Here is a 10,947-nt window from a genome sequence, read left to right as displayed (position 1 = left end):
TGATATCAAAATCAAAGTATGGTCAACAGACAACGTGTTGGAATTGTGGCAAGGCTGGTCACATAAAGAGGAACTGCATGAAACCTAATAAGAATCCTAATAAGATGGAGAATGACAGCGCAAATATGATATATAAAGAAGTACATGATGCACTATTGCTGGCAGTTCATAGTTCTGTTGATGATGAAAGTGAAGAGAAGAATGGGTCTGGGGCATCCATTTCTATTGTTCCACAGACAGATGGTGGAGAACCACAGAGCTATGAAGAAATCTTGCAAGATGAAAGTTCGAGCAAGTGGGAGCTGACAAAACTTCCATCAGGGAAGAGTGCATTACACAACAAGTTGATGTACTAGGTGAAGACTGAGCTTGATGACAGTAAGAGGTACAAGGTTAGACTTGTTGAAAGAGACATTTGGTAGAGGCAGGATATTGCCCATGCAGTGAGAGTTGTAAATAGAGACAAAAGTAATTCAGGAAATAGCTTGGAGGTGCTAAGCTATGTTGAACCTTTTGATATGATGACTGAGGGTGCTCGAACTTTCATTTGTTCTTGAAAGTTATACAATTTGAAGACTTGTTGAAAGTACACAATCTTTCTTTAGTTGATCTCATTTGTTCTTGAATTTCAATCTCGTAAGCTCGTCTTGTCAATTCATTAAACTTATTGGAAATATTTTGTCACCCTTCTTTGTTAAAGTAGGTTGTCGGTCTATTTTCAAGTTCAATCTCCTTAATACAGATATTGCAGAAAATGTTGGTAACTTCTTTGTCCCACATTGCTGATGTAACTTCCTCCAATTTTGACCCAGTATTTTCCTTCCATACCTCATAATGATCATAGAATATCACTGCAGGAAGTCCAAAACACCTCCAAATAATAGTATCAACGCAAAGAAGCACAGGTAGTACACAATACAAGTACCAAATATTAGATCTATAACCAAAAATAACATCAGATCTATAACCAAAAATATCGGATCCATCAACAATAGTCTGCTTGATAACAAAAAAATTTCTAAACCATCCCGCTACTTCGGCGAGAAAGATGAAACAGCGGACAAAGAAATAACATTAGATCCTTTCGCAAAGAAGTGCATAATGACGTAATATAAAAATCAAGAAGATGAAACCGTGAACATGAGAAATGGGACATAAATTCTTCAGGGACTCAATTAACATTCTTAGGAAGATGAAACCGTAGGCATCCAAAGAAACGAAACAGAAATAGCATTCTCACAAACATACCTTCAGGGACTCGATTAGGGTTCTACGAAGGACCTATGAAGGAGATGGGAGAATCCCGCAGTGCGCGAGAGCTGCTTGCAAAATTAGGGCAGAGGAGCGACGAGGGGTATCGAGAGTCTTTCCATACAATGAAACGTGGATAGCCGGTAGGACACCGCAATCCGCATGTAATAGTAAAATGGAAACTCCATTTTATAAAACGTATCTGGCACGTGTTTTCCAAATGCGAGGTAGCAATTTCAAAACGCCACCGCAGCAAAAACGCCCTCCCAAACGCACCCTAAGTGATTTTGGGCTCATTAGAATCCTATAGTTGTACCTCAAATTTAAATATTACTCAACCTTCCAATTAACACATCAAAATTTTTAATTATTTGAACTTATTTGGAATTGAATTGAATCACATTTAGCTTCATTTAGTTTGTACGGTTGAAATGACAAGTCTAATCATAAATCTGCTAAAATCTAACTTAGGTTACTTTTGAGAGGACCTTTTCTCTCCGAAATATGGCAAAAGCCGAGAAAGTAGGATCCTCTCGTTTGGATGCGAGAAGCATCGGTAAAATTTAGAAGCGAGAACCGCCCATTGTTCCGTGCACTGTTTGGCTTTAAAGTGGTTGCCACTGAAAAAAATCGTGTTCTTACCGACCTTTTAAGAAAGACACCAGATGATTTTTTTTTTTTCAAGCAGGACTATTCGGTGCAGTAGACGGGCAATTTTTATGACACCTTAGATAATTTTAAATTATAATATGTAAGAAGATATGATTTACAAATTATAATGTTGATCTACCTACCTGAGCTATTATAATGTTGATCTACAAATCATCATTTAGGAAGATGTTATGGTATGACTCATATACCATATAGGGACAGACGTCGGAGCGAAGCGGAAGAATCTCTCCAAATCAGAAAGTTACGTTATGTGAGTTGGGGGTGCTGGGTCAACGCTCCACTATACGGTACAAAGGTAATTTAGGAATTAAATTTTATACTGTAGGGTTTACTCTAAAATTATACATAGACCTATTTGTAATCGTAGGTTTTTGAGAGAGCTGAATCTTGTATTATGTATTCTTTTCTGAATATTGAAAAAGAAGTCGCCGCTCTACTCCCGATGACGTAGGCATCTTTGCCGAACCTCGTTAAATCTCTTTGTGTTCTTCTGGATTTGTGTCGATTTCTATTTTTCTTTGCCCTAATTTCTCAACAGAAGATATGATTTACATATTTTGGCGTGCTATATTTTATTTAGCTGTTTAATTTTTACTAGTGAAAAGGGACAAAAAGAAATCTAATTTATAATTTACTTCAAGTGGAAAGTGATACGACCATTAAGACCTGTGGCCTGTAGAGCTAACCTCAGTACAATATATTCAATGCATTTCAAATATAATCAATACAGAAAACACAAATCATTGAAATATATTCAATGCAGAAGTTATCATCTTACAATAATTTCAAATTTATTCAGTACAGGAGATACAAATGCTTCTTAGAATCAACTCTTCAAGACCTGTGGTCGAGAGCTTAAAATTTTTGGACTATGATGAGAGAATAGTAATTTTGGCTGACCACTGCTCTGGGTGAGCTTAGCATGACTTGGTCTGTAGAGCAATGCTTATAAAATGTACATTAGATTGGACATCCCGTCCCGAAACCTCATCCAATAATTACTGCATCAGAATCATGGTCAGTTAGCTGCTTCCCTTCAACTATTTGTTTTTTGCTTCCATTTTCCTGTTTGTTGTCCTCAGAATTTTCTGCTCTGCCTTTCTCCTCTTTCATTTCCATTCTTTTATTGTGGAGAAGTTGGATAAGACCACCTAAAGCGATATCAACATCATCACTTCTCAAAAACTCCTCTGAAACTTCTGCTGGAGTTACTTCCACTTCCTTCAACAACTCTTCAATCTCCTCAAACAGAGGGTGCTCATCAATGGCATGGTAATTAGAAGCCAGCATTCTGAAGCTATCTTGACCACAATAACCCATATGGATGTGCATATCCATTCTACCTGGTCGCAGCAATGCTGGGTTAAGCCGATCCTTATAGTTTGTCATCAACACGATGATTCTCTCCTCACCACTGGCCGACCATAAGCCATCAAGGAAGTTTAACAGCCCCGAAAGTGTTACGAGTGTCATATCATCATCTCTGTCCGACGTCTCGCTCTCATCCTCATCATATCTGTTTTTCAGACTAATGGAGCAGTCAATGTCCTCAATCACAAGCACTGATTTGTTTGTCATGGCTACTAGCAGCTTTTTCAGATGAACATTCGAGTTAACCTCCTTAAGATCCAGGTCGTAGATGTCAAACCTGAGATAGTTAGCAATGGCGGCCACCAAGCTTGATTTGCCAGTTCCTGGAGGACCAAAGAGCAGATATCCTCGCTTCCAGGCCTTCCCAATCTTCTTACAGTATTCCTTTCTCTTGACAAATCTCGCCAAGTCCTCAATGATCCTTTGTTTGAGCTCTACTTCCATTGCTAGCGTCTCCAACGTTGCAGGGTGCTTTAAGTCTATGGAACTCCATCTGTCATACTGGTTCATATAAAGCTTCAACCGTCTGTCGGCGGTCTTAATGTCATTGGATCTCTCCAGGATGTGGGGGAAATAGGTGGCCAATGTCATGTCCTTGTACTTGCTGTGGAAGCTGAGCTCATACCATTTGACTCTGACGGTTATCTCTATACCGCCGCGGGAGGTGGACTGATTATCTTCGATGACGAGCTTCCACCTGTATTTCACTCCTTGGAATTCATCTACGAGCTCTTCACCATCATCGAGGCTGATGACGATGTTGTTGTTGTCCTCGCTCTTACTAGCCCGCAGCCGCTTCATAGTCAGGGAGATCTTCGTCCTCAGATAGGTGCTGGCGGCGTCATAGAGCTGATTGGAATGGAGTCCTTCGGTTTGTTGGATGATGATGGTGTCCGTGGTGGAGAATCGGCTCAAGAGTTTTTGTATGCTGGAGGTAGCTAAGCTGTGGAACTCATTGGGAAGGCATTGATTGATGATGGTTCGAGCGAGCATCGCCGAGGCAGTGATGGAGGCAACTGTTGTGAAATACTCCTTGGTGAATTCTACAGCTCTGCTCGGTGAAGCCATGGAGTAATTCTGGCTTTAGATCTCTATGATGTGGATGGAAATGGATATGGGAGGAGACCTCGGCCTTCTGCTAGTTTTTCTTTCCGTGTAGAAAGCTCTTGTCCCTGGTTACTCAATGGATCACATCTGTGTGTTTTATAGAAGACAATTCAAGCTGGAGACCACTTACAGCCATATTATTTGTCTCTTTCAATCTTTGTAATCTTAGGAAGCAAGAAGGAATTATATTATTAAATAAACATATAATTATATAATTAAATATATCTTTTTATTTAAAGCACAAAACTGTTACTTATGTAAAAATGAAAGTGAGATATGTAAATATATAAAAATTGTGTACCGTATATGTAAATTTCCCTAAATAATAATAAAGTATAGGTTTCCTTTCTCTCCAAGTCTTATGAGAGGTGTGCTCTCCAAGTTTTCATTCGAGACAAGAACTGCTACTATGGAAAAGAGTTGCAACGAAGGTCGCAATCTGCTCTGCTGCCTAGGCTTCATAAACGTGTAAGTTCTCACCACATCACAGCCCTTCTTTTTGTTTTGGATGTTCAGGATTACGCCATTCAGTCGTATAAATTTATTTCTTAATGAATATAATACTCTTCGTTCGTTTGTTTGTTTCTGAACAGTTCAAGTTAGGCAAAAGCATTTCGTACGTTATATTTGAGCGAGATGTCACAGATAAATAATCCCACGTGGGCTAGATGTAAGGCCGAAAATCAGTATTCAAGTCCTGGGCTACCCACTTCTCTTAAGGGTTATTTTGGGAGGTGAAAAGTGGTGTCAGAGCAGATTACTGTCTGTCAGGTGTGTAGACTCTCCATGGTCCAGTGGCACCCTCGATGGAGGAGAATATCACAGACAAATAGTCCCACATCGGCTAGGTGTAAAACCGAAAAGTAGTATTTAAGTTCTGGGCGGGAGGTGACAGAGGGCTAGAATAATTTATTTATGCCACACAATTCTTATGTTTGCATACCAAATAGTTGTAGTTCGATATTTATATTTATAATATTTTGGTGCTGTAAATCTATACATGAAGATCTATATTATATCCTTAAAAAATTAGTAATTGTGATATTTTTTATTTGATGTTAAGGAGTTAAATGGTATGTATGTAAATCATAAAGTTTATGGGTTAGACATGTCAATATCTAAGAATTGTGTGGTATGCATGATTGGCCCTTTTTTTTGGTCAATATTTCAAGTGATAAATAGTACATTAAAGCATGCTTACTTGATCAAACCTATGTGTTTGATTTGGCTTGTTCGGATTATTTCGCCTAGACTGTGTTTGTCATTTTATGCCGTTTTATTCAATATACAGACAATAGTACATAAAAATAAAGTATCTGGCAATTAGTATTGAACAAACTTTGGGAAATGTGGATGTGTTAATGGGAGGGGACGCGCTTCCGCTGCCATTTGTTTTGAGGGGAAATTTCCTTAGCTTGATTAAAAATTAGAAAAAAAATTACATTGATGCCACACAACTTTTGTTTATTTGCACATCAAACATCTATAGTTTGATATTTACACTTACGATATTTTGGTGTCATAAACATAAATGAATAGGTAATATTTTTTATGTGATTTTCACACTTTGAGTGTTATGTATATAAATATGAAAGTTTAGGTATTAGATATGAAATACATAATAATTGTGTGATATATACGTAAATGTCCATAAAAATTAGATAATGAAAAATGAATTAGGGTGGCAAAATTTTCTTGAGAAGTACTTGAGATTATAGATGTTTTAGCTAGTACAAAGTGTTCCTAAATTTGGATCACTAAGCTAGAAATATTAGTTTTGATATCATGCGGTTTGAAACGGAGTAATTTTAGTTGATATTATTTGGGACTTTGTTTGGAGTTTATATGTAACAAGATTATTCTTGATATGTCATCAACAAATCCATCAACCGACATAAAGCTCGAGGAATCACACAAATCTCGAGATGATCTTTCGAACAAGAAATATTAAAATTTCGATTAAAAGTCATCTAGAATTTTGATTTGAAGAAATTTATAGTCAAATTGATCAGCTCAACGAGACGGGCCCGACGATACCAAAATTAATCCAATCTAAATCAAATCAAGCTTTGATCAAGCCATTAAATTATTTTTGGATGCTTTCAGGGTATATTAGGAAGGTCAAATAGATCCTGAACCTAGTAAGCTTATTGTCAAATAGAGCGTCTCGAGAAGACAAATCTAATGAGCCCAATATAGCTTAATTTTGACATCATTAAGACACTCAGATGTTTATCGAACTTCGTTTGATCAAAGGGGTTTCTCTGGGTCATTCGATCAAGAATGGTAAGGATTCATTTCTTATTTACAATTTAGACTTTATAAATAGAGTCTCGCCCTCCTCATGAGAGTGGACCTGTAGTTTGAAGCTTGGAGGAGTTGAAGTTCTGCATAAATTTTCCTACGACGCCTCCTGTTCCTACAACTAGCGACCACCACCAGCCATCGATGATCACCAGTTGTCGGCCACTATCTACTCCTTACAAAAAAAAAAAAAAAAACATTCGATGAAACAACTTACGAAGCAAAGCATCTCCCCGGACGTCATGCTGACCCTGAAGACGGTGCATTGAATCCCTAAATATTGCTTCTCTTTGCAACCGCTACCTATCGTGGGGCCACAAATCCCTCCGCACACCAACATTGTAACTTGAGAGATTGTAACCATTGCTCGCATGTGAAACAAGTGCCTAAATCGTTAATCACCAACTCATTGTTGAATATTCCAATTGGGCAAGTCTCTGTGATTACGAGTTTTTCACGTAAAATCTTTTAGTGTTTTCTATCTGTCATTTATACTATCTGTGTGTGGTGGGTTCTCGTGATACAACAAACCCCTTGATCGTAGTTTAAATGGATCAAAACCAAATACTGTGAAGCATATTTATAAACTTCACAATATTATTTGTGGTACCAAGCAACTTTACCAAGCAACTTTCAAACGTCACATGTTTAAAATCATAACAAGCATTTCAATAGCATAAATTTAATTAGCTAATTGTAAATTCATCAAGGCACTAAGGTGTTTATAGTATCAAATGATCACGAGAGTCAATTAAGTTCATTTGATCTAATTTATTAATTACCAATTAAAATGATAAAAATGGCCCATTTCAAAATCTTTCAACATGCTTTGATTTCAAACGTTCAAAGGGATTCCAAGAGAATATTTTAGAGAGAATTCTTAGACTTAAAATTTTGAACTATTCATCAATACTCAGTGCTAATGTAAACCTTCACCAATACCTATCATTGGCCAACATCAACACACGACATTAACCAGCACCATAGCTCACAATTGACTAACAGCGATGCCTGTCATAGCATTGTGTGAAGTTGGTTGACTACTGATGTCCTATTCCTACCTTTATGACTATCGATCTCTCCTCTTAAAAAGAGAGTGATCAAGTAGAATATTGCCCAATACCTTTCGTTTGATTTCCTTAGGCTAGCTTCATTTAATGCCCGCCAATATTTGCCTTTAATCAATTTTTGATATTTGACACTCATTTTCCTTATCACTAGTTTCATTTTATTCAAAATTAACCATCTTTTAATGTCTACGAAAAATGATTCCTAATATCCTCAAATACTTCAATGGCTGACTAATAGTATGTCAATCAAGAAAACATTCCAATCAAGAGAAATGTATTTGTAAAATGTAGGAGCATTAGATATAAATCCTTCAACTTTAGAGAAGGCAAGGCCGCCGGTGGCTCGAATCGCCGACTGCAAGTGAAGGGCGAACCACAACCACAGAGGCAAGGTGCGGCGTGCCCCAAGTCTCACGTGAAGGAGGAGGGGGCTTCTCTGCTGCGGAGTTTCGACGGGGTGTAGGCGGCATAAGAAGAGCTCGCCGGCGGGAGAGATGGAGCGTCGGCATAAGAGGAGGGAGGACATGCTGGATGTTTCGCGAAGAAGAAAGGAGGCTGACGTCGAGCTGCAACGTTGTCCGGTGTTGAGGGAGGGTCGACGACGAGGCCGAAGACGAGGTTCGCACGGTGTCTGCTAGGGCATCGCGAAAATGGGGGCTTGTGGGACTCGGGCTTTTTTTTTTTTGGGCTGGGAGGAGGGCGTGTGAGGTGTTTTACTCCTCAAGTATGTGAATGAGCTTTTATGTTTCAATTTAGACGGGAAGTATTTTCACGAGATTGGGATACTGCATCGGTTGTAAGTTATTAACTTCAAATTCTCCTTCTATTTAGGATGAGACGAGCTAAGAATCAGTGTAGATAATCATATTTTATACTTCACAGTCGACGAAGAGTTTTAATCTGGCGACAAGTGCTTCATACTCGATAATATTATTAGTTGCTAGAAATTTTAAGTGAAGCCCGTACTCCAAGGTGTCTTGCTTTGAGGAGAACTTTAAGGAGATGAGTAGTATTCCAGTCTAGCTCTAGAGTTCTGAATGCTCCGTCCATGTATAGTTTCTATTGAGATGACGGTAGAGGAGAAAAAGTTGGCTCATCAGAAACAGACACTGTACATTCTATCACAAAATAAACCAACACTAGTGATTTGATGTTTTGTTGTGGTAGATAACAAATGTCTAATTCTCTCAAATCTACTGACCATTTAACTAATAGTCTTGATGTTTCTGGTTTTTCCAGGATAGCCTTCAAAGGGAGTTATGTGCAGATGTCGATTGTGTGAGCCTGAAAGTACGGACGAAGTCTCCTTGCTCGAAATACTAAGGCAAGTGCACTCTTTGCAGTCAACAGACAACGATTTTGTTGGAGAGAATCTTGCTGACACTATATATTGGCATTTTGACAGAGTTGTCGACCTTGGCTAGGGCAGAGCTTTATTACTTAAGGTGAAAAAACCAGATAAATATAGAACATCTCTCCCTAGATAGGCTCTAAGAGGAGGGACAACAAAGCCAAATCTGCCTTAAGTTGCTCGAAAGCAGTTTGATAGTCATTCGTCCACTGAAAACTAGCATTCTTAGCACCTCTCAATATCTTGAAGAATTGTAGAGAACTATCCCCAGAAGCGAGATGGGGCGGCTATATGTCTGTTCAGGCGTTGCACCTCCTTGATGTTTATTGGAGGCACTATGACTTTCACTGCCTTGATTTTTTTCTAGGCTTCTTCAATTTCACGGGGAGGAACCATGAATCCCAAGAACTTCCATGATGCTGACTTTGAAGGTGCATTTAATCGCATTGAGAAGCATGTCATACTAACGAAGAATTCGGAAACACTCTTCCAAATGAAAGATGTGTTGGGATGCTTCCAGACTTTTTATCAACATATAATCAACGTACAACTTCATTGTATGCTTGAGAAGATCATTGAAGACCTTATTCATGAGAAGTTGATAGGTTTCACCTGCGTTCTTCAACCCGAATGACATAACTTTGGAGCAATATAACCCTTATTTGTTTGAAAGTAGGTGGCTTTATCGTTTTTAAGATTAATCTTTATCTAGTTGTACTCTGAGTATTCATCCATGAAACCGAGCATCTGATATCTGGATGTGACATCAATGAGTTGATCTATGCGTGGGATGGAGAAACTGCCTTTCAGATAAGACTTGTTGAGGTTGGTGTAGTCGACACACATTCTTCATGCACCGCTGACATTTTTTGCCATGATGACATTGGTCAGCCATGCAGGGTAGTGTACTTCTCGTAGAAGCATTGCCTTCGGAAACTTGTTGACTTATGCTCGATGATTTGTAAGCGCTCTAGGGTGAAGTTGCGCTTCTTCTGGATAATCGAATTAAAGATCGGATCTATCTTTAAAGAGTGCATGATTATTTTTTGGCTGACTCCAGGCATGTCAGCTGGAGTTCGTGCAAAAATGTCTTGATTTCCTCAGAGGAGATCTATATATTCCAACCTCTGCTCATTGGAGAGTAGGGAACCAAGTTGCACCTTTTATGATGGGTGTTCATTAGGGAGCAGGACATGGATCAAGTCTTCCACGGGAGAAGCCTGTTGAGATACACCTTCATCGCAAAGATCAAAGTTCTCGATGCTACGTGTCACTGATGGGCGTGGCTGGGATTGCTTGAGGTAATATGATTGGGTTATCTGTTGATCCCCTCGTACGACACTGATCCGTACTTGGGTTGGGAACTTGAGCTTCAGGTGTGACACAAAAGTGACGATGCTAAAGATGGATTGCAGGGGTCTCCCGAAGATGACATTGTATGTTTATTCCGACTTGACGATGATGAACTAGATTCAATGAGTTGTTTGTCGTAGAAAATCTCTCATGACAACAGGGAGATTTATTGTTCCCTCAACCCTTACCGGTCGATTATTAAAATCGAATAATGACCCTGATGCAGGTTGAAGTTTTTTTCCCTGTCAATGCCAAACTGAGGAAAATAGAGTAGAATATAACTGTTAATTTTTGTTAAATCCTGATAAAATGCTTGCCAATTATGCAAGATTTAAGATTTGTGAGATGAAGATATCTTTAGATCAGTTAAATTTTCGTTTATTTGTTAAACTCAACTAATCCTGTTTCAAATATTAACAGGTATGGAACGAGATTTATCCAAATAATAAGTTTTAAAGTCCCCAATGT

General features: G+C 38.6%; 1 protein-coding gene across 1 annotated transcript; it reads right to left on the bottom strand.

The window, feature by feature from the left end:
- Positions 1-2,656: 2,656 nt before the first annotated feature.
- On the bottom strand, positions 2,657-4,562 carry LOC110024515 (AAA-ATPase At3g50940-like). Its single transcript, XM_020724532.1, has one exon. The coding sequence runs from the start codon at positions 4,360-4,362 to the stop codon at positions 2,911-2,913; it is 1,452 nt and encodes a 483-aa protein (XP_020580191.1). The 5' UTR covers positions 4,363-4,562; the 3' UTR covers positions 2,657-2,910.
- Between the last annotated feature and the right edge of the window lie 6,385 nt (positions 4,563-10,947).

Source organism: Phalaenopsis equestris, unplaced genomic scaffold, assembly GCF_001263595.1.
Source record: "Phalaenopsis equestris unplaced genomic scaffold, ASM126359v1 Scaffold000258, whole genome shotgun sequence".
Lineage (NCBI taxonomy): Eukaryota > Viridiplantae > Streptophyta > Magnoliopsida > Asparagales > Orchidaceae > Phalaenopsis > Phalaenopsis equestris.
Note: the sequence above shows the minus strand (reverse complement) of the source record. Positions and strands in the feature narration are given on the sequence as shown.

Bases quoted from the DNA above. Each gene is read 5' to 3' on its own strand.
- LOC110024515 (XM_020724532.1), bottom strand. From the start codon at position 4,362: ATGGCTTCACCGAGCAGAGCTGTAGAATTCACCAAGGAGTATTTCACA.